The sequence below is a fragment of the Abrus precatorius genome, unplaced genomic scaffold, assembly GCF_003935025.1.
Source record: "Abrus precatorius isolate BTA unplaced genomic scaffold, Abrus_2018 Scaffold8, whole genome shotgun sequence".
In the NCBI taxonomy this organism is placed as follows: Eukaryota; Viridiplantae; Streptophyta; class Magnoliopsida; order Fabales; family Fabaceae; genus Abrus; species Abrus precatorius.
The window spans coordinates 27,520,111-27,544,392 of record NW_020874428.1 but is presented as its reverse complement, the minus strand read 5'-3'; the positions used below and the strand labels follow the sequence as shown (position 1 = coordinate 27,544,392).

At 29.6% G+C, this 24,282-nt stretch overlaps 3 protein-coding genes across 4 annotated transcripts; 1 reads left to right on the top strand and 2 right to left on the bottom strand.

Annotated features, from left to right (window-relative positions):
- Nucleotides 1-1,429: 1,429 nt before the first annotated feature.
- LOC113846047 lies at nucleotides 1,430-23,655 on the bottom strand. Of its 2 annotated transcripts, XM_027473865.1 has the most exons (5): nucleotides 23,640-23,655; nucleotides 4,895-4,974; nucleotides 4,588-4,669; nucleotides 2,876-3,068; nucleotides 1,448-1,797 (listed from the first exon to the last, which is right to left on the bottom strand). In XM_027473865.1, exons 3-5 carry the CDS (start codon nucleotides 4,639-4,641, stop codon nucleotides 1,667-1,669), a joined length of 378 nt encoding a protein of 125 aa, XP_027329666.1. In that variant the 5' UTR covers nucleotides 4,642-4,669; nucleotides 4,895-4,974; nucleotides 23,640-23,655; the 3' UTR covers nucleotides 1,448-1,666. The 2 variants fall into 2 exon arrangements, with proteins under 2 accessions (XP_027329665.1, XP_027329666.1); XM_027473864.1 differs by lacking the exon at nucleotides 23,640-23,655 and having other exon boundaries at nucleotides 1,430-1,797; nucleotides 4,895-5,048.
- LOC113846048 lies at nucleotides 8,522-9,264 on the top strand. Its single transcript, XM_027473866.1, has 3 exons — nucleotides 8,522-8,588; nucleotides 8,692-8,878; nucleotides 8,963-9,264. Exons 2-3 carry the CDS (start codon nucleotides 8,711-8,713, stop codon nucleotides 9,164-9,166), a joined length of 372 nt encoding a protein of 123 aa, XP_027329667.1. The 5' UTR covers nucleotides 8,522-8,588; nucleotides 8,692-8,710; the 3' UTR covers nucleotides 9,167-9,264.
- LOC113846045 (probable disease resistance protein At1g61300) lies at nucleotides 14,171-23,433 on the bottom strand. Its single transcript, XM_027473863.1, has 4 exons — nucleotides 23,354-23,433; nucleotides 16,545-19,251; nucleotides 15,224-16,117; nucleotides 14,171-14,859 (listed from the first exon to the last, which is right to left on the bottom strand). The coding sequence occupies exons 2-4, from the start codon at nucleotides 19,219-19,221 to the stop codon at nucleotides 14,663-14,665; spliced, it is 3,768 nt and encodes a 1,255-aa protein (XP_027329664.1). The 5' UTR covers nucleotides 19,222-19,251; nucleotides 23,354-23,433; the 3' UTR covers nucleotides 14,171-14,662.
- Nucleotides 23,656-24,282: the final 627 nt, after the last annotated feature.

Here is a 24,282-nt window from a genome sequence, read left to right as displayed (position 1 = left end):
TCAAATATTATTTTAATTTAAAAAATTATAAATTTAATTTTATAAATTTAAAAATGACTCGTACAATTAATTTGTAATAATGAAATATATATATATATACATATTACAATATTAATGATCAATAATAAAAAAATTAGTTTTTATATATTTAAAATTTTTTAATACAAATTATTGAAGGATTAAAATAAATATTAACTATATTTATAAATACTAAAAACATATTCTATCTTATAAAATTATATAGCACATAATTTAAAAATAAAAAAATATTAATTTTTTTATATCTAATAAATATGATTGTGTATTGCATGAATTTGTACAAATATATAAAAATAATTATTTTTAATACAACAGAAACATAAAAAATGTTAAATAAAAATTTTAATTATTTTTTAGAAAACTTATAAAAAATAAATATAACAGTTAAATTTAATTTATATATAACTTTAAACATAGTAAATCTTAATAATAATAATTTACTTATAAATTAGTAAATATATTTATGTGTTATACAAATTTATTTATATTATTTATCAAATTATTTTATTTTAAAAAAATTAAATATAAAAATATATAGTAATAAAATTTTATTATATTGAATAATATCAAATATAATTAGATTAAAAAATATGATAAATACATTTTTATATACAAAATTTCATATATTTTATATATTTAAAAATTTTAATTAAGATTTAAATAGAAAACTACCTGTTTTTTTAAATAATCGAAAAATTGAAGATTTAATTATCTGTCCTAATATTATTTTTATTCAAGGTTTGAGAAATACACAGCATTAGAGTATTTATATTCAAAATAAATATGAATTGTGAGCAGGGCTCCTAATCCTTTTTTATACAATTTCACTATTCAATACCCTAGAAAACAATAAAAATTAATAAATATAAAAAGAGAACAAGTAGAATTTAATTTTTGAACAGCTTGAAAATTTGTATAATCAATTCAAAACCATTTTTTATAACCTAACTAACAAATGAAAAAAAAATAAAAATAAAAAATCCAATTTGTTTGACTTTGGGCGCCATTGCTGTTCGAGCAGCTTGCGTACATATGAAGCAGTAGCCAGTCATCAACGAAACCATGACTACATACTTTGAAATATAATAAGCTCGCCATTTGCCATCACTAGCCCAGAGTTCACATTATTCATTCTCAAAATGACAAATTTATAAAAAATACATTATAAATGTGATAATTTATATATTTTAGCATTGCATATATTAAAGGGATTCCGTCAGTGCATAAGTCAGCTGATGTAAAAAATATTACAGTGTAAAGTTTTATAAAAATAATTTAACTAGCATTAAGAAATTAACGGTCCAATGGATATACGATTTGGTGGAGATGTAGAACACATGCAAATGACTATTGTCTAGAGTCTAGAAAATAGGAGATGAAGGGCATTTGAACATGAAGAGAAACGGCATATATCGTATTTTCGTTCACATGGGAGAGAATACGTAATTACACAGCACCAGAAATTAGTGCACAAGGACCTTCTACATAACAGTTCTCCAGCGGAGAAGAAACAACCACGTTTTGGAATCGAAAGGGCAAAAAGGGCTAAAAAAGGTTCTTTCCTATCTTCTGTTTTCTAGGCAAAAAGAAAATGGCTATACGTACACATATGCAGAGGTTTATTGTATCATGGTTCCAGCTTCAGGGAAACAACTCTTGATTGTCTGTTGGATTTTGCAACCTTTAAGAACACTGCAGATAGGCATGCCGGTGCCCACCATGGCCGCCGCACCTTCTGCTCCCCTTTCAGACAAGCCACTACAGACATGAATATAGCATTCAGAAGTTAGGAGCATGTAACAGATAGGGACATTTTTTTTCCAACAACTTGCTGGGGAGTAAACACCCCCCTTCCCCCCTCCCCCTCCTTTAATGATGTCACAAGAATATCATCTTGCAAGGAAAGTCACAACACAACAAAACATAATAGGCATATGCACATTTCATGTCTCCTTATATATAAACATATCACATGTTAAGGAAATGACGTTTTCACAATCAAGTTTTGGATGACTTCGACCTACAAATAAGAATATAGATTTTATAGGGACTTACCATGTTTTTTGTCTTCTAAAAACCCATCATGACTTTTGCATTCAATCTTCATTTTTATATTATTTTTTCGAATGAGTCCTCCATAAATTATTTTTATTATTAAATGGTTCCCTTGATATTCCTTTATTTATTTGGATTTTTTTTCCCTATTTAATTTCTCTAAATATCACAAATTTTTCATTTGATCCCTCATTCAGAAAGTTAGAACTTGAGATAGTCACAAGGATCAAACAGGAGATGAAAACTACACTTACATGGAAAAGCTAACAAAAGACTAATAAAGGGACCATTTGATAAAGAAATATATTTTATAAGGAACTCGTTTGAAAAAAATAAAAAATGAGAAACCAAATTAGAAAATCACAAACTTTTTAAGGACTAAGAACTATATAGGGAATGAGTACTTCAAGAAAATGTAACTCATAAATTTTCTTTACAATATTGCACAATATAGAAAATTATGTGATAGTGAGACCATGTTGATGGTTGCCCGTAATGAAAATAACAGGTGTACCAATAAAATATAGGCAGGACATCCGTTTCTAGATATATCTCACACTAATACTAAACGTCCACATTAGTTGTTTTTCTAGTATATTCATGTTTGCTTAGGTAGTTTGAAGAGCACAAAACACTTATAACAACAATGATCATATCTTACCTTGCTAGGAGAATAGCACGAAACAGATTGGTAAAAATGAAAAACTCAAATGAGAAAGTTAATTGACGTGTGTTTGTCTGTTTACTGTTTAAGGAAGGGGAGAGAGTGAGAGTGAGAGACCTTTGATCCGTCTTAATTCCTTGCACAATGTGATGAAGTCTCCCCACTTCATGTGGCAACGTCTTATAAACCGTAGGATCTGTTCAGTTGTAAACATGGACATGCCTTCCAGATATTCTCCATTAACACCATTTTCTTTAAAAATTTGACGGTAACTACCAAGATTTATAGTCTCAAGCCACAAGCCAACATCCTGATAAAACAGACAAAAGATGAGTGAGAACACAATTGTTAATTTATATTCTCAGTTACATTCTGATTCTGCCACAGATAAGCATTATATGATATGTCTGTATAACAGTACTCATAGAAGAAGTCAAGAGGTAATTATATTCACCAAGCTTAGATCCTTCCCAAAATAGCTCTTTTTGTAATTTGCACAATTTACTGTACAATCAGTAACATAAATGAATAAAAAGAAAAGATGCAGGAGCATTCCACAGCTCACTACATTATATTAATCATTGGTAACAGTGCATCAATTATAATGTAGAGTCTAGACCTATAAGACAGCACTATGTAAGCATGTACTTAAATATTTAATAATGCATAAGCAGAATGATACTGAATCTTGTGATCTTGGCATAAACATCAAAGTAGACTAACAAGATGATACCACTTTATCTGTATCTATATCAGTATACACTTGAGGTTGACATATGGCTCTACATACCTACTTAACCGAGTAATTGATGACAAGGATAAATCATAAGCTTGTCATATCACTGACAGAGGAACAGGGACTAAGGGCATAATCAAGACAGACAATATACATAGGTAATCTCTCCTTTCAATGCTATATTTCCAAAACATAGTTGCAACTAAAGAATTTTAAAATGCAATAATCTAAAAAAGGATGCATATAGCTCTGCAGGGGGGACAGGTCAAATGAAGATTTACACATATGCTTAAGCAAACAAAGGTGTAAGCATTCAGTATAAACTATTTTTTTCTTCATTGAGAGAAAAATGTTATATCCCTCACTTTTGAATGACCTAAGAAACTGTGAGCGTCAAACTGAAGAATTGAACAAAGTTATCTGGCAAGCATTGGAAGCTTAATTAAATTACCAGATAACTTGTAATAACAAAAGTGAGGTGATGAGTTCACAGTTAAATGAAATAGTGCAAGCACAAGCACAATTAGCTAATTATTTCTGAGTTGAGGACTTTAATATCATCCACCAAAATTTCCCACTTGAACGAGGATGTAAATTTCAACTTTCCAACAGATAAGAACAACTTTAATCACAGCTTTTGCTTGTTAAGCTAAGCCTTATGTCTTGTGAAGTGTAAGAAATAAGAACCAAAACTTTATTTCAAAATTGTATGAATTAAGAGGATTTGGAACAAAGCGGAAAAATACAACAGCTGTAATACTAATTTGCTAATTACATCTTCAACAACATAGCAGCTATCAAATTCCAAGTTCCAACACAAAAAGTTTTTCAAAAAAGACACGATCATAGACGACCAGACATGTCACTCTATCAGAAAGGTACAGAAGCAAATGAGAATCACAACCCAGACTACCATGGAGAAAGTTCAAGCAATCCACCCAACAAATTTAATTAAATTAACTGTTGCAAGAGACCTAATTACATGTCAAAAGTACAAATCACATAAAAGGGGATCACACGCCAGAGTTTTTCTTAATATATAAAACAATCAAAAATATATACATCAATTGACTGAGGGTAAGAAATGATTAACCTCCACAGTCCAGATGAAGAAATCAAGCGGCTCCGGCGACTGTCCTTTGTTCATTTCCCAAATCAAACTTCCCCAACTACACCTAAACAGGGACCAAACAGCTTGTCAAACCCAAAAAATAAACATTTTTTTTTTTAGAAAATTCATAAGCAACTTTTTCCAGATAAAGGGTCGATCTGAAAAGGAGAAAATTGAACAACCGACCAAAATGGAAGCTAGAATTGCAAGATCTCATGCACTCATTTTTTTGGGAAAATTGAACGAGAATTAAAGGAAATAAATAAAATAAAATAAAATAAAACCTTACCACTTTGCGTGAGTAAAAACTCAGTTAAGAATTAAAAAAAGAAAGATAAAATATACATTTGATATGAAGAAGAAGACGGAGAGAGATAAGGGAAGTGGTGGGAAGTTAAGAGAGAAGAGAGAGGAGAAGCCTTTTTTTCAGCTCAGAAAATTGCTTGCTTTGCGTTAACGTGTTTGATGCCGACCACGCGACTCCGTTGCATTACAAAGCCACGCGCCAGCCTCTCACTCACTGCTCACTGCTCAAAGTACGCATATTTCGCTTTAAATTTTGTGCTAACATTATTGATAGATAATACTCCTTTTTTTCATATATTTTTAAAAATATTCATCTTGAATATAAAATTTTATATAAATATTTAAAAATACTTATTATATTTAGAAATTTTATTTTCTACAGATATTAATTATTTTATTTGAATAATAAATATAATAAAATTTAATTTTAAAAATGTTTTAAAATATATTGTTTAATATACTTTTATTTGTTGGTTAAAATTTATTAAAAATATAAAATTCACATAATTTTATAGTTTTAAGTAAACTTTAAAAATATAATAAAATAAAATTTTTACTCATATTTTATCTTATTTTAAAATAAAATAAATTATAAATGTTGATAATAACTAAGTTAATTTTATTTAACAATTATTTAAAAATAATAAATTCTATCAATTAACTAGTAAATAAGATAATAGATTCATATTAATTATATATTATATTTTAATTAAATTATATTGTAAATAAATCAGACGTCGATAAATATGTCATTTTATAACTAATATGTATTTATATTTTAGAAATATATATTAAACATTAATATGAAATTGTTTGATAAATTGTTGAATAAATATTAATTTTTATATTTTTCTAAATTTAGTATATTTAGAAATAATGTTTAATTTAAAAAATCAATTATTAAAATTTAATATTTATAAAAAAATTAATAAGTAAAGTAATTTAATTAACTTAATCTCACTTTCTTTATATATACAATTTCTTTTATTTAATTCGATTAATTCTAAGATGGAAATATATATATAGTGTGATAGGAAGGGAGTAAATCATATATATATATATATATATATATATATATATATATATTATAAAAATGATACACTATTTTTTATTTTGATATTTTAAAATTTATTAATTTAATTATTTATTTATTTTTACCCGTTCATTGTTTATTCTCTCTCTATATATATATATGTCGACTTTTCTTTTTTTATAATAACTTTGTATATTGAATGATTTTTTATAATCACTGCGTGACTATTTATATTTTTTTGTTTTTAACATTATTTTTTTATTTTATTTTATTTCATGTATGTATATGTTTTTGGCTATTCGAATTTTTTAACCTTTCAAAAATTAAATTTTTGGTATTTATTTTTAATTTTAGAAACAAATTAATATATTTAATATATTTATCATTAATAATTTACAAAAAAATAATTTGTTATATATATGAATCATAAATAGAAAAAAATTTATATATTCGTATAATATTTTCATATGTTTTAGTTTTGGTGTATGATAGTTAAAATGTTTTGTTTATTTATTTCATGTTATAAAATACTGTTAGTAGAGGTAGTAAATTGAAATAATTAAAAAAACCATTGAAGGATCATGTTAAAAAATTGGTGAAAAAACATATTATATATAAATAAGTTATAGGGACAATCATTAAATAAAATTAAAAACTTACAACTTATTTAAACTATAATGAAATATATTTTATACCCAAAAAAGTTTTAAAAATTTAAATTATTAAATTTTAGTAATACTTTGTATTTTATATAAGGATTATCCATTGCAAAAGGAAACAGTTGGACTTCAACTTGGATGCAGACTTGAAAAGTGCCTCCTCACAAGTCTGTCGATACAGAGAATACGGACATGACGCATTTTGCACAAATCTGTATTTAAGTTCTTAAATTAAACAATGAGGCATGAAAATATGTATAGTTTTAATATAATAGTATATAGTTAATAAATATCATTTAGTTTGTAATATTTTATTTGGATCGACGTATTCAAGATTAGGGAAATTAAGATCAAGCAAAGAGGAGGAAATGAAGTTTGAGTAGTATGGAAGAAGAAGAGACTCAACAGAGTACAGAGAAATATATATTTTTATTTTTGGAATTTATTATTCAAAATTTATCTGATTTGAAAGAAAGTGAAAAAGGCATATCACAAGTTAAAATTGGTCCTCTTGATCAACTTAAAATCAGAGTGAAAAGGAAAAGAATCCAGAAAGATAAGTTAAAATTCAACTAACTATCCATGTTCGATTTGATTGACTAAACATAAAAGCGTCTTTACAGTCATAATTAAGCTTCATTTGGTTGAACAAGAACAAGCTCCACTACTATTCAGTAACAATATTATTTCATTTTCTCACCCCAAGCTCCATTAATTAAGCTCAATAAACCAATTAAACTCAAATCATATCAATCTTTATATTCTAAATTTTAAATTTTAATATATCGTCTTATATTTACATCTTTAATTACTTTATATTACAAATGTTAAAATAATTCATAATCACCAAAATGTTAATTAACATAAATAATTCAGAAACTTGTCACGGAATCTGTTATAAAAAGTTACAAGTAAATATAAGAAATAGCTGTCTTTGTGGGTATTATGTGTCATGTTTATGATTATTGGTTGCATAAAAAAATAAAGGTTGTATAGATCATATGCATGAATTAATTTTGATTCAAGAAAGCAGGACTTAAGAAGCCCTCTCACAAAACTTGCGTCGTCTTTCATTGATGTTTGAAGTATCTGAAGGTCAAATTATTGTTTATTGGTCAACTATCTTTTCATCCTATTATTATTTGGTTAAACATGATTGGAATGGTGATTATTATAGTTTAGTGTTTATGATTATTATAATACTTGTAGTTTAGCTCTAGCGAGACATTTTCATTATAGAGTTTGTGTATCAATAGATTGTTCTTTAATTTATTTATCATTTCCAAATCATGTTACTCCAACAGTTGTTGGGAAGTGCTTGATCTGTTCATGGAGGCCTGTAATCTATGTACTACTAAATGGTAGTTTGTTCTATTATCACACTCTTAGCCACTCTTTTTTTCCCTACAAGTAGTTTAGTCTTATAAGACCTAACAACGACAAATATGATATTTTAAACATAGGTTACATAATATTAATATTAATTTAACACAGTTTTATTTTATGTACAAAAGTTAGACTTCAAATAATCTAAAGAAAAAAAAAAGAAATTCTACTAAAACTTATAAATTAATAATGTATTTTAAGTCTTATACATAAAATAATTATAACTGTTAATTTTATGTCTGGAATTAACGATTTATTAAAAAAATATAAATATATTTTAATAATTGATATATTAAAAAATCATAATTATAAGTTAAAATATATATATAACATCTTAAATTTATAGATACAAATAAAAAAAATTTCATGAAAGGCAAATGGAGTGAAACCCTTCATTTTCATTTAAACTGCAACCTTCTTCACACGGCCCAAACCCAATAACAAACTAACGATATGTTCAAAATGGCGTAGCCCAGATGAGGCGGCCCACTATTAAAGCCCAACTGGCCACACATTACACCCTAAATTCAGTCGATCTATCTCTCAGTGGACGACAGTGAAGAAGAGGAAAGTAGAGGCACTGCCATTTGAATTTAATTGTAGGTTTTGTTTGTTTCATTTCGAATCTGTGACGTGTGTTCGATCAAAGTTGTTAGAAAATGCGTCGATTAATTCATGGATAAACATATGATGCGATTGCAGAATAGAGTTGAGGAGAGGAATGTTTGGGACGGCGATTAGATGTTTTGCGAAGAAATCGAAGCCGAAGATGGGACCCGTAGTTCTGAAAACACCACCGGAGCAGAGGCAAACGATCACGAGGGTTCTATTCGATATCGTGAAGGAGCATGGTCCAATCACCGTTGGTAACACGTGGGAACGTGTCAAGGTACGTTTTCACTCTGTTTAATTTCAGTATTATAGATATAGGTTTGTGCGTGCATGTCTTGGATTGGATTGGATTGGATTTCAGGAAGTAGGGTTGAAAGATTTGACGAGCAAAAATCACATGAAAGTGGTGCTGAGATGGATGAGAGAGAGACAGAAGGTTCGTCTTGTTTGCAACCATGTTGGTGCACACAAACAGTTCCTCTACACTTCTTGGTTTACCAAGCCCGTTACTCCCCCTTCAAAGCCCAAGCCTGCTACTTCACCTTCAAAGCCCAGGCCCTCTTGAAACTTTTTTGTTTTTGCAATGTGAACAATAATTTAGACTATAATTTCATTTTAGTGTATGTCCCGGCCAATAGGCCTTTTGTCATTTTCTGTTTCTTCGCGACTACAAAAGTTGAAGTGGTTCCATGTGAAACAAGACCTAGCCCAAGTGAAAAATTTCCATGGATTGAAAACCGTTTTGAAACATACACTGCACAAAAGAAATAGAAAAATTGAGCGAACAATTATTAATGCAGTAGCTTTCAAAACATAGTAAATTTGGATATTTTAAGGAAAAAAATAATAAAAAAGAAAATCTTCAAGAGAGATTTCTAGCAACAATGCAGTAGTGATCAAATTGGTTACATGAAGCTGACCATTTATAACCGACTTCAAATATTTTTTGTCGAATTTTCTTTTATCTTCTATCATTTGAGGTTTGTCTTTCCTTACATTTTCAATCTCCCTTTTGTACTCTAGTTTCTATGTTATTTCTTCTCCTCTTCTTGAAAAATGCTTCCTAATGATCCGATCCTTCAAAACTGCTTCCTTTTGTTGAGCTTCATCCATTAAATTCTTTGGCCCGAAATTTTGGAAACAAGAGCAATGACCAATGCTCAATCAGCTATTAGCGAGTTAAGTAGTTATAAGAAGAAACCATTCTCAGAACTCATGAAAGGTAAGAGATTGATTCACATAGATGTATTTAAATTGACTAAGGCCTAATTTGACTACTTGTAGATAAGTTACGAGGAGAAGTCAGAAGAGAAGAAAAGTATCATGAAAAGATGAATAAAATTATTCTTATAAGTTAAAAATAATTTATTTTTCCCAAGTTTAGAGAAGTTAAATTTAAAGAATTTCTAAAAATTGAATACATAAATATTAATTTTAATTTATTAGAAGAGTTTGATTTATTTTATTTTTTATATTTATTTATTAAAAATTTTATCTAAAATGAAGATTATGCTGATGCCATAATTCCAACATCTAAGTGAATCAGATTGGAGAAGACATTTCCTATCTCCGGCTTGTCGTTTTCAACCAAGCACTCTATTTCCGTACAAGAATACACCTCAAGCTCTTTCAACTCATTCATGCTTCCTCTTTCTGCTTCAAATATGTCGGGGATAATATTTTTCTCACATACCATCATAGAATCCACTTCCAAAGTCTCTGCTTTTCTGGCAAAACCCTTGATAATTTTATTTGACATGTGAAATTCATATACCAACAAAGTTCCGTCATGAGGGGGAATTTTATGCCAATATCGTCTTCCAAATTGGATGTCATACCGTTGCAGTCTCTGTGGAACAACGAACTTGTCAAAGTTTTCAGAGCAAACAACACTTGTTATTACAATTCTTCCAGTTGTGGTAGTCTTACGATCACTTCAAAAGTACTCCATTCCATGCCACAATCTTTTATCTCTAGCAATTTTGTATGTCCATTCTTTAGCTAAAACATCGTTTCATAATTTAGAGAATGAGCAGCTAATCAATGCAAGACCTTTAAGATTCCATATATCTTCTGCAATTGAGATGTCGCTTAATTCCCATTCTTCAAGGGCTAGATAACGCAGGTTTGTCAACGATTTGAGTAACATCATCGACAATGGCTTCTGGGACCCCACATTTTCTAGAATCAAAACTTTGTCTTTTCTCATACTTCTGAATATTTAATCTGATGCTTCCACATTTTAACTTCAGTCATAAAACAAAAGTGAAAGCGGAACCAGATATCTTTTTTCCGTGAATAGAATGCTCAGAATAAATCAAACGTTCTAAACACGTTTTTGTGCAATGCTTGACCTTCACAAGGTAATTTCAAGAATACTTTGATACAAGTATGCTGACATATTCTTATGCACAATTATCAACACCATCATATCAATTATAACTTTTTTTTAGTATTTAATATAATTACATACTTAACACTCAAATTCAACACCATATTTATACAATTTTATTTAAAAATATAAAATAAATAAATCAATTATAAAATAAAATATACTAATTTTTTAAATTGATTTTATTATGATTTATTTACTTAAATAAATTTAAAAATAATTATTTCAGTAGCCACTTTATATTTGAATGTATAATTGTGTTTAATAATACTATTGAATGTTAAATATTATAATTATAATATTTAATTTTAAAAATATTGTTATACTTGCCTCTAAGATGACATTATTCTATAAGACAAATATTTTTATAGCTACAAGCATTTATTCTCGTGCAATAACAGAAATAAGACAAATGCTTGAGCTATGAGCAATTAAACAAGTCCAAAGATTTTCAACTAAGTGAGCAAAATGGGTACACTTACCTTCTTCACCATATCCATGCTATTGAAGATTCTTTTAGTTGAGTTAGGAGCGATTGCAGACTTAGAGGGAAAAGGGGCTTCAAAGTCCAAAAACGAGTTTCTTCAAAATGGTTTTTTCCTCCTTTCACAGAATTTAATTTTCAATGATTATATTTGCATTGAAGTTTGTGGAAACTCGATAAGAGTATTTAAACAGACAGGCTCTAAACAATTATGATATGCGCACTCGACGATATGTACAATTTGAAATCAATGTACAAACTTAGAGAAGAAATGATAATATGGAATGACTTAATTGCAAAGTAAAGCTATAAAATTTGTAATAAATTATATTTTAATTCTTTTAAAAATAATAATCGCTGAAAAGTTCTTTTCTTCTCTATTACCTCATTATCCTATGATTCCAAGGTGAAATTGATGCTTATTTATAGGTTTATGCAATACCATTAATGATTAGTTTGCTACACCTTAAAAAATTGCAGTGAAAAATTCAAGGATAACTTTTCATATAAAACTTGCCCCCAAGTGTTTTTAGTCCCATTTATAGAGATGCACCGAACACACCCTAATATTCAATAAGAAATGTAAAGGAAGAAGCATAGCGTGATGAAGGAATCAATTGTGCATCACATGTAATTAATTCAGTTATTGAATTTAAATACAGTTAAAACGTTACTAAATCAATACTTGATCTAAACTTGGTTGGGTTTTACTTTATAAATTCAAACCCAATTCAAGGTCATGTTCAAACACAATTCAACCATAATTTTGTCAAACATCCACAAACTCTGTTTACACTATATTGCAAACGATAAGCCAAATATAACATAATTCCCAAGATTCATCCCTTGTGGTACCAGCATATTTGCATATAGCTGTCTCACTAATAAAAATTTAATACTAAGATTCTTGAAATTTAATAAAAATTTAATTCCCAACTTTTAGTTATCATATAGCATACTTTTTAACACATTCTTTATTATTAACTAAATTTTTTAAGATTCTTGAAATTACTTTACAATTCTTCTTTGATAAGTCTCACATAATTTTATGAATTTCAATAAATAGGAACACTGTTTGGTTTGAACTTCGTTTGTGCTGGAAGGCTTCTGGCCATGTCCCATGCAGTCATTTCCATTAGCCACTACTGACTCTGAAGCACATTTTGACCCCTTCTCTTCATAGCCATTTCTGAAACTGGCTGCCACAACAACTTGTTTCTTGTCAGGTCTACTTAGTTTATCTTCCTGTGGTTCACTACAGGAGAATGATACATCTAAATTTGTATTGAACATAGGCTACTACTTCAAATGAATGACTTGTATACCCATTTCGTGGCACATATGACCAAGGACAATATGGAAATGAACCATCTCCCGGGGCTGCCCCAGTTTCAACAGCAATGAAAGTGCCACGGCAGTTCATACAAGAGAGTCTTTTTTCACGTACTTGCGCAAATACTCATACAAGGGATGCAAATTGCACGTCCAAGTCGTTGTAACGTAAAACCAAACACATGCTAATGCAACTTTCCATTAATTTAAACCATTTTGAAGCATACAGTACCATAAACAAAAGCCTGAAAAGCATGGTGGTTCCAGGTCTTTCTTTTTGCGTCAAGCGTTATCTACATAAACTTTGAGTAAACAATAATATAGCATTCAAAACATAATAAATCTAACCATTCAATAAAGCAATAAATAAGAAAAATCTTCAAGAAGGACTTCTAGCAACAATGCGGTGGTGCTCAAATTGATAACCAACTTCAAATAATTCTTCCCCAACTTTTCTTTGATCTTCGATCATTTGAGACTTGTCTTGCCTCATATTTTCAATCTTCTCTTTGTACTCTATAGTTTCTGCAATGCATTTCTTCTTTTCCTCTTGAAGAGATGATAGGTTAGCCTGACAATCTTTTAATTCTTTCTCCAACCTAACCATTCGTTCCTTCAAAACTGTTTCCTTCTGTTGAGCTTCATCCATAAAATTCTTTGCCTCCGAAATTTTTGAAAGAGGAGTAACAGCTGACTCATTCCAATGAGCTTCAAGCGCTCCCAGCTTGTTAGTAATAGCGGAGGCTTGCTTGAAGGAACATAGAATGCTTGGCAACTCCTTGTGTATAGAGTCTATAATTGCTTTAAGTTCAACTGAGAGAGTAACATCTTTCAAAGGAAGGTGGGACAAGAAGTTAAGAGCTGTCAAAAGGCGAAGGCTGTTCGCCTCAAAGCTAGCTATGTCCTTTAGAGGCATCTTTAGACACTCTTCCAGCTCAACAAGGGCCTTTACAACTATGTCACCTTTGGTGCAATGATGCTCTGCAGTGCCAGCGACAACATAAATAGAAGAAGTGGTTAGTTGGGCTTCACCGTCTTCCTCAGCAGGTTGAACAACACTGATGAGATCATTGGCCTCAAAGTCTAGAATATTTATAGGACGACTTTGACTTTGACTTTCTTTAGCACTGTATTTCTCAGTATGGCCGAGCCCAATTTCACTCTAGGAAGAATAAGAGGAAAATATAACAGAAAAGGAATTACAACTTTAAATCGCTTGCCCAATTTCACTCAAAGTCTAGAACGTTTACAACTTTAATGCCTCCAATAGAAAAAGAAAGAACTGAACTGTTTCCAGCAAATGTATAAGAATTGTGACGAGGCTCCATTACAACGTTAAATCGCTTGCCCAAAGAACAATCAAAAGAAAGAGCTGAACTGTTTCCAGCCAATGGATAATAATAATAATTGTCACAGAAGGCTACGTAACAGAGTTAAATCGATTGCCCAAAGAACAATAAATAACATCAAACTCAAAAGTCTTGGTTTTAAAATTGTAAATAACACAAAGACAATTTGCTTTTGAAGACAGATATAAACTTCACACGACCAGAAGCACTTTCAAATCACAAAAAATCCAAACATTCTGTCTGGTCGACAAAGTCTTGATAACTCTTGAGTACATTCTTTATCATGCAAAGTTGTCCAGTCAATTGGTCATGCCTGTTAAGAAGCTCACTGATTCTTGCCTTTGCATGGCCCGGCTTTGGGTCCCTTTCTACGACTCGTCGACGCATTTCATCAATCCACGACCTCTCAAATCCAAGTTGAATAGCATCATTGCATAGTAAATAGAATCATATCATTTTCTAAAATTTTATAATATGAGATATTTAATTTTGATATGTTTGAATTCAGCTCGCATAACTCACGCGTGAAGAAGGCGACCCACTTCCTGAAGCTCTTCGAGATTTAGGGTCATCTGAAGAATCTACAGTGGCTTCGCCCGGATTTTCAGTGTCTCCCGTTGTAGACTCCTCACGCCATAAACTTGTTTGAGCAAACTCCTCCTGTATCTCGTATGGGAGATCAAACTCTCTTTCTACATCATCTATAACAAAAAAATATACATTAAGAACTCATTGGACGTGGAAACTTGAATAAAGATGCAACATTAATTTGGGTAATTGATATTGTCACAACAAAAGATAAAGTATGATTTACGTAGTTTTGATATTTAAAAAAAAAAAAGAGCATATTAACCTCGTATCTTAGAGTTTGTTGAGAAAATTGCAGTGTATATTTTTATTTAGGTGTTTCGCAAGAGATTTGAAAGAAGTAATCAACTTGTAAGTATTATGTAGAGAGGAAATGTAAATTATTTGCAAAATAAGGAAAACATTCAAGAAGTTATTAATTTTTACTTGTGGATGACTTCATGCTACCATGTCATTATCAAATAATGCTGTGTTTACCTTCTATTTTTGGCAAAAGCTCTTCAAGAATGGCAGTTGAAGTCAACGAGAGATTTGGACAATCATGGACAACACGATCCACCTCAACATGTGATTCAATCTCTTGGCAAAATTTTGTCAATTTCCAAAATATTAAAGCCTTCAGCATTGGAAGCTCAAGTTTCACATTCCCTATCACGTTACCTTCTCCGATTAGTTCTTCTAACTCAGAGGCTTCCCTGATGATTAAAACCTGTAGTTTGGGAAGATCACATTTAGATGCAGAGATGAAACGTTTCAACTTGTAGCAATTTTCAATAATCAGCATTTTTAGTTTTGGGAAGCATGGCTGTGACGCTAGAAAATTTGACAAATTATGATTCTCTGTGTTCTCTTCAATGATATGCTTTAATTCGTTGCAATTTATTATACACAGAACCTCCAACTCTGGTAGGTATCTCAAACAAGATGCAGGAAAGATTGCTTCCAATTTTTCACATTTCACTATCTCCACTTTTTTAAGATTTTGGAGAATGAAAGAATTCTTAGAATCCACATAACTATCTCTCGACGATGACTGTAACAAAGAGTTTAATCTGATAAATTTCGGTAAATACTGAAGATGGATGATTTCCAATGATGGGAGAAGAATATGAATCTTCTGATGATATGGGCCAAGCAAGTATTCCAGATGGTCACAGGAGATTACAGTCAGCTCTTTTAATTTTGGGAAGACAGCATTCCAATTGTTCTGGTCATGGTCAATGTCTATTAAGTTTTTCAATTCATTACATCCAACTAATTCCAACCTTTCTAATGATATCAAGGTTTTAGCAATGGATGATGTAAATAAGGAGCCCAACTTCAGACATTTGAGTAAACAGAGCGATCTAAGATTGGACAAAGAGAATAATCCTGAAAAATGAACATAAAATGATTTAGAATAACAATTAATTTTATAAATATAATATTGTATGAGATTTTATTTTCTTTTCAAAATCATACTGGGTAGACAAAGAAACATTTAAAAATTAAAATATCTTTTTTTATTTTCCAAAATCTTCCTTTCAAACACACAAGAGAACTTCTAAAAAGTAAATAATTATTTTTCTAAATTTAAGTGTTTTTAAACATGTATTTAATTTTATTTAAATTCAATGTTTCTTATCAAACTTGTGACTCTACGGTAATATTGTATCATCCCATTACTCTCTTAAAGATACTCCCGTAAACAACTTTGCATATTGAGCTAAGTTAAGGTATTAGTGCAACATAAATATGAGGACTAAACACAAACACAAGCAGCATCAAACACAGGATAATGATGGGAATAAAAGTGTACCTCGGGGGTTGACAAAGGATGATGTTGATGGAATAAGAGTACTCGCTCGGAAATTTTGAAATTGATTACATTCCAAACGAGGATTTGGAAAAAGTTGAAGCTTCTCATCCTCCATGATTTCATCTTGTTGACTGCAATAAGTCGTCTCTGACTCTTTCAATTCAGATAAGTCTCCTTCCACGCAGGTTTGGAATAAGTATTTCAATTCTACACAAGATATTACACTAACTTTTTGAAGATTTTGGAAGAAATGGAATTGCAGAGGAGGCTCATTTAGAGCAAACAGAGAAGTTAGTTTTGGACATCTATGTATATCCAGACTCTCTAATTTTTCGAAAGGCCCGCTGAGAGGCAAATGACCGTGCCATAAAGTTCTTAGCTGCTCCATACCTTCAACTTGTAAGTGAATCAGATTGGAAAAGACATTTCCTATCTCCGGCTTGTCGTTTTCAACCAAGCACTCTATTTTCTTACAATAATACACTGCAAGCCCTTTCAACTCATTCATGCTTCCTCTTTCTGTTCCAAATATGTCAGGGATAATATTTTTCTCACATCCCATCATAGAACACAGTTGCAAAGTCTCTGCTTTTCTGGCAAAGCCCTTGATAATTTCATTTAACATGGGAAACTCATCAACCCACAAAGCTCGGTCATGAGTGGGAATAGCACTCGAATATCCTCCTCCAAATTGGATGTCATACCGTTGCAGTCTCTGTGGAACAATGAACTTGTCAAAGTTTTCAGAGCAAACAACACTTCTTATTCCACGGTGGACGATGTACAATTCTTCCAGTTGTGGTAGTCTTAGGATCACTTCAAAAGTACTCCATTCCATGGTACAATTTTTTATCATTAACAATTTCAAGTTTGTCAATTCTTTAGATAAAACATCGTCTAATAATATAGGGAATGAACATCTAATCAATGCAAGACCTTCAAGATTCCATTTATCTTCTGCAATTGAGATGTCGCTTAATTTCCAGTTTTGAAGGGCTAGATAATGAAGATTTGTCAGCGATTTGAGTAACATCATCGACAATGGCTCCCCGGACCACTCACTCTCTAGAATCAAAACTTTGAGCTTTCTCATTCTTCTGAATATTTCATCCAATGCTTCCACGTTTGTTTGTGTCCTTATAAATTCAAGATTGGAACAGTCAAGTTCATTTGGAAATTCCTCACACCATAGGTATCTTGGTGGACTGTATTCATTCACATCTTTATTCCCATGCTTCGCAATCCATTGGGCTACGTCGCGAACTAGGTCATGCATTTTGACATGATTCCCTGGTTCAACAGCTATCAACAAAGAAGAACTTATGAGCTTATTTTTAGCTGCAGTTACCTCATTCCTTTTTGCATCATATGAGCCAACTTCTCCACCTAAGCCTAGACCTATAGCATATCTGGTTAATTCTTCAACTGGTATTTCATAATCTTCGGGATATGCAGAACACAACAATAGAAGTGACTTGGTTTCTTCCGTGTTCAAATAATCATAGCTTAATTGGAGGCACTTGTAAGGATCTTGCAAACCTTCTTCTATGTTCACTGGTATCGAACTTCTTAATCTATTCAAAGCTACCTTCCAATCAGCTTCAGCCTTGCCTTTCAAAGAGCCAGCCACAGCTGCAATGGCAACAGGCAATCCTTTGCATTCATCTGAAATGTCTCTTGCCAATTTCAGGGGAATGGAAGCTTCGTCACATATATTTGCTTGCTGTTGGAAAAGAATCCACCCTTCGTCATTGCTCAATATTTGTAATGAAACCGTTCTTTGACAATTAATTCCTTGACAAACATTTTCAGATCGAGTGGTGATGAGAACCTTACAACCTTTATGATCTTCATGAGAGGGAATCCCTATGGCTCTAAAATTAAGCCTCTGCCACACATCATCTAGAATCACAAGAATCCTTTTTTCTTGTTTTAATCTATGGAATAAGCGTTGAGCTCTCTCAATTTCTTCATTTTCTGGAAATGTAAACTGAAGTGAGCTTGCAATTTTTTCTTGGATCCTTAGAACTTCCACCGTCTTAGAGACAGGCACAAAAAGCACTTTGTCAAAGAGATGTTCTGCTTCTGATATCCTCCCAAATTCCATTGCCAAAGTGGTTTTACCACAACCACCCATCCCAAACAATCCAATGATGCCAACCTGATCATCTTTCAGTGCTTCCATCAACTGTTCATTAGCAGATTTTCTACTCTCAAAATTCAAACAATTTTCTGAGAGAAAACCAAGCGTACTGGAAGGAAGTGTGGCAATGCGTTCAAGTGGTGCATATCTTTTACCTTCTTGAATGAATTCTTTAAGCTCTTCCTTTTTGTTTGCTAACTTCTTTCCTAACTGGTATCTCCAAATCCAATCTGAAGAAAGCCCAAAACAGCAAGTCTTTTTGGTTCTTGCTTCTGTTAGCAATTGATTCACTTTGTCTGCGTCATTGTTAGCATCACTCAGCCACTTTTCAACGACTTCGGTAGGCTTTCTCGCTTCTTTCTCGGCTCGTGCAACACCGTTTTGGACGGTATTTCTTGTGGCAATCAAATTGCCTTCTTCTTTTTCAAGTTCAGCAACAAATTTGTTGAAGCAACAAGGATAACGTAGTTGATTCACTACTAAGCACACCAAATCTCTTGAAATAGCAGACAAAAATCCGCAAACCGGGTCCATCAATTTAGTCCACTGTGCAGTTTAATTAACCTGAACAGAAGAGTCATGAAGATGCTATGGTTAATTCGAAACCCACGAAAATATGTGCTCCATCTTTGTTAAAGAAATGTCAGAGTTAAAGATGTGAAATAATTCTTTCTTTTTTTTAATTATTATTATTATTATTATTACTTAAGCCAAGTAATAAAATATCAAAGGGTCAATGACACGCAACTTCGCAATCTCTATAAAAAGTACAAGTGTAATCATGTTCTTCAAACCAACGAAAAGCTTCCTCATATATGTAAAATTATGAGAATTTAACTATGTTTAAATATTAAAGTTTTTTTATTAGACTTTTTTTTTCCTTAATCATTTGTTTTTCTAAATTTTTTAATTTATTATTTTATTTTTCCAGTATTTTTCCCCATATGTTATTCAGGTTTTTGTGTTCTCAAGCTTTTGAATTTTTTTTAGAAGTTTTATTTTTTCAAAATATTACAATAAAAATTACCATAAATAATAATTTTGTGATATACTAGACTAATTCATTATGAAAAAACTACATAAATTATTAAATAAGTATTATAAATTGTTCTTATGATAATAGTATACGTAGTTTTTTTAATTGAAATCGTCATCATTATTAGGTGAGAAATTAATCTCATCAAATTTTATTAATAATAAGATGATCCTAAAGATAAAAGTAATATATAAAATAAATCATGTGAGAAAGTATACGTGATTTAGATTAAATTTATTTTTCTTATATAATAAAATAAAAATAAAAATAAATTATTTAAGAAGTAAAGCATTAGTAAAAATACTCTATTTTACATATATTTAATATTAAAATTGACCGTGTTTGAATTACAATCTTTTATTGTAATAATTTTACTTTTTAATCATATTTTTGTTAATTTCATTTCAAAATTTGGAGACTAAAATTATTATTTAAATTTTTTTATTATCTTATATAAATTTTTATATTTTTTTGAATACATATTTTTATATTTATAATAATTATATTAATTTTTTCTATTTTTTCAAATGTAGAGTTAACTTTAATAGTTTTATCTTTTAAATTTATTGTTATTAATATATATTAATTATTAACATTTAATTATAAAATTGACATTATTCAATAAAGATATTATTTTAAAATAAATTATATTTTAAATTTATTTAATTTTATTAAATCCTTATCATTTTAATATGTACTAATTATATTTATTGAGTTAAGTTAAAATATTTTAAAAAAATTATTGTTTAAAATAATTTTATTATATATATATAATTATTTACAAAAATACAAATTTTGTTGTTTAATTATTACATTATTTATACATTTATTCTAAAATAAAATATTTGTACAGAACGTGACTTAGTATACTGGTTTATTTTAAAAAAAGTTTGTTCAAATATCAAGAAAATAACATGAACTAAGTTATATTGAATCAATGACATTTATGATATTTTAAAATTAATCAATAACATTTACTGTTCATTAATTATAATATTAAATATAAAATATTTATATTAAAATTTGTAATAAAATATTGAAATAATCTATAGAATTGCACACAAAAAATAGATATATTGAAAAAGTTAAACTCAGCATTCATTAAAAAAAAAAATCGTTTTAAATTTAGCAATAGACATTAAAGTCTCGTTTTAAATGTAGCATAGTAATAATAAAGAATTTTTGTGTGGATATTTGTAAATACACAAATTTTATTGCCACGTTCACCCTCAATTATATAATTTTTTGCTCTAATCTCAATTATATAATTTTAATCTCTCATTATGTGCTCTCTGGAACTTAATATTTATATGAGCTTTTAAGAATATTTGTTGGTCTGTTGTTGCTGTATTCCTATGCTTCATTGTTAACACTGTCAATGGGAGCAAAGCACTGAAACTCAAGACTACTGATATGTAATTGTCGTTATAATGTTTAAAAATATAATGTTTAAAAATTGAACTATTTTATTTTCATTTTTTTTATAATCCTTAATGAAGTGCATTTTTAGTTCAGCTAAGTTATTGTAAAGATAAAAATTAAATATTTTAAACTTCTATTGATTAATATAAACTAACTAAAAAATATATAATTTTTAATTTTGAGAGAAATAATATTCAAAGTAAAAGGAGCGGTAAAACTAACATTTTTGTGATCAAAACAAGCTTAGATAAAGTATTACATGAATAATTTTATAATGTTAGAAGAATTGAAAAAAATTATCTGGCAGGCATTGGAGGCTTAATTAAAATACCAGATAACTTGTAAACAACAAAAGTGAGGTGATGAGATTCACAGTTAAATGAAATAGTGCAAGCACAAGCTTGATTACCTAATTATTTGTGAGTAGAGGACTTCAATATCATCCACCATATAAACCCTAAACCCTAAATTTCAACTTTTCAACATATAAGAACAACTTTAATCACATCACAACTTTTGCTTGTATGAATTAAAAGAGGAATTGGAACAAATCGGAAAAATACAACAGCTGTAATACTAATTTGCTAATTACATCTTCAACAACTTTTTATCCAACAGAAAAGGAAAAAAATTTATCCTAAAAAAAATAGAGTATTTTAAGAGAAAAAGAAAAGTCAAATTATTTTTAAAAAATAATCTTTCTTACCCTAAAAAAAATCTAAAAACTACTTTATTTAAAAAAAAGGACAACATTTTTATTCCACCAAGAACAAAAGAAAAAAGTTAATTTATTTTTTAAAGATGAAAAGTCTTTTTATCTTTAAAAAATCTTTATTTTTTAGGATAAAGTAAACATTTTTATCCTATTTCTCTCATGACTGCGACTACTGCAGCAAGTCACAGGAAAACGTTCTACGCTGGCAGGTCTGTGAGATAAAGCCTGCTCCGCCATGCAGTGCCGTGAACCACCACGCACCGCCACGAGTTATTGGATAAAAAATCAGGTTTTTTCAGCACACTAAGGTCATCCAATTTCACCGATTTTACAGTCTCGCTCCATGATCTCACCCGATCCTAGGTAGTTTAGGATTCCAAGTGCGTGCTGGAAAGGAGAGGTGTGGTCTGGGGCTTTTTTATTTTTTTACTACGTTTTAAAAAATATTTCTTAAAATAATAACTGTTTTGTCTTCGCCTGTTACACATTGAGCCATGTGTCAGTGAATTTCGACCTTACAGTAGACAAAACTCATAGAACAGCATCATGTATTATGTTTTGATCAATTTAAACTGGTTTGAAAAAAATTGTGTTTTAATATTTAATTAAAATTTATTAAAAAATAAAAATTCATAATTTTCATTTAAGAATAAATTATTAAAATTTACATAATTTTTAATTAACATAATTAATAACTATAAATATATTTAAAATATATATTAAAAATATATAATGTTTTATTAACCTTAATTTATATATTTATAAATTAAAAAATTAAAAAAAATACATATTCATTATATAAAATTATTAAAATTTTATTATATTCTACCTAACTTACGAAATTAGTTTATAAAAAAATTATATTCTAATATTTAATTAATTTTTTTAAAAAATAAAAAATATAATATTTAATTTAAAAATAAATTATTAAAATTTACATAATTTTTAATTAACATAATTAATAACTACAAATATATTTAAAATGTATATTAAAAAATATAGTATTAAAATTTTGTTAACCTTAGTTTAAATATCTATTAATTAAAAAATTTATAAAAAAAACATATTTTTATTATATAAAATTATTAAGATTTTATCATGTTTCACCTATCTTATGAACTAGTTTGTAAAAAAATAAAATTATCACTAACACTTTAAAATGACAAAATTTTTTAAATTTATAATTTTATTAAAATATCTTTTCTTTTGTGTCATATGTCAATATATATTTTTAAAAATAAAAAAATATTTCCTATATGTACGATCAGACATATCACTCTATCAGAAAATTACAGAAGCAAATGAGAATCACAACCCAAACTAGCATGGAGCAGTTTAAAGTAATCCGCCCAACTAATTTATTTTAAATTAACAATTGCTAGAGACTTAATTACATATTAAAAGTACAGATCACATACAAGGGGGTCACATGCCAGAGGTTTTCTTAATTAAAAATATATACTTCAAGTGATTGAGGGTAAGAAATGATTAACCTCCACAGTTCAGATGAAGAAATCAAGAGGCTCCGGCGATTGTCCTTTGTTCATTTCCCAAATCAAACTTCCCCAACTACACTTAAACAAGGACCAAACAGCTTCTCAAAACCTAAAAAAAAAACTTTTTTTTTTTTAGAAAATTCATAAGCTACTTTTTCCAGATAAAGGGTCGATCTGAAAAGGAGAATTAAAGGAGATTAATAAAATAAAATCTTACCACTTTAAGTGAGTAAAAACTCGGTTGAGAATAATAAAAAGAAAGATAAATTATAGATTTGATAGGAAGAAGAAGTGAGGGAGAGGAAGAGAGAGAAGAAAAGTAGTGGAAAGATAAGAGAGAAGAGAGGAAGAAATCTTCAGGGTAAAAATAATAACCTGTAGGTGGGACCATCCGCCGACAAAATAATCTCTCCAGCTCTGAAAATTGATTGCTTTGCATTAACCTGTTTGACTCCATTGCATCACAAACAGTTGCTCTACACCATTTGGTTAACCAAGCCCGCTACTCCTCCTTCAAAGCCCAAACCCGTGACTGCACCTTCAAAGCCTAGGCCCTCTTGAAACTCTATGTTTATGAATTGTGAACAATAATTTAGACTATAATTTCATTTTTGTGGGTCCCCTCCAACAGGCCTTTTGCCCTTCTCTGTTTCTTTGCGACCACAGAAGTTGAAGTGGTTTCATGTGAAACAAGAAGACCAAGCTTAAGTGAAAATTTTCCATTAATTGATATATACACTGCACAAAAGATATAGAAAATTTGAGCAAACAATTATTAATGCAGTTGCTTTCAAACATAGTAAATTTTGATGTTTTAAGAAAAAAAATTAAACCTTTAAGAGAGATTTCTAGCAACAATGCTGCGGTGATCAAATTGTTTACATAGAGCTGACCATTTATAACTGACTTCAAATATTTTTTGTCGA

Bases quoted from the DNA above. Each gene is read 5' to 3' on its own strand.
- LOC113846047 (XM_027473865.1), bottom strand. From the start codon at position 4,641: ATGAACAAAGGACAGTCGCCGGAGCCGCTTGATTTCTTCATCTGGACT. The intron at 3,069-4,587 runs GTTAATCATTTC...CTGTTTTATCAG, and splicing joins TCTTCATCTGGACTGTGGAG to GATGTTGGCTTGTGGCTTGA. The intron at 1,798-2,875 runs GTCTCTCACTCT...TCATGTCTGTAG, and splicing joins GGAATTAAGACGGATCAAAG to TGGCTTGTCTGAAAGGGGAG.
- LOC113846045 (XM_027473863.1), bottom strand. From the start codon at position 19,221: ATGGACCCGGTTTGCGGATTTTTGTCTGCTATTTCAAGAGATTTGGTG. The intron at 16,118-16,544 runs GTACACTTTTAT...TTCATTTTTCAG, and splicing joins ATCCTTTGTCAACCCCCGAG to GATTATTCTCTTTGTCCAAT. The intron at 14,860-15,223 runs GTAAACACAGCA...TTTTTGTTATAG, and splicing joins GCTTTTGCCAAAAATAGAAG to ATGATGTAGAAAGAGAGTTT.
- LOC113846048 (XM_027473866.1), top strand. From the start codon at position 8,711: ATGTTTGGGACGGCGATTAGATGTTTTGCGAAGAAATCGAAGCCGAAG. The intron at 8,879-8,962 runs GTACGTTTTCAC...ATTGGATTTCAG, and splicing joins ACACGTGGGAACGTGTCAAG to GAAGTAGGGTTGAAAGATTT.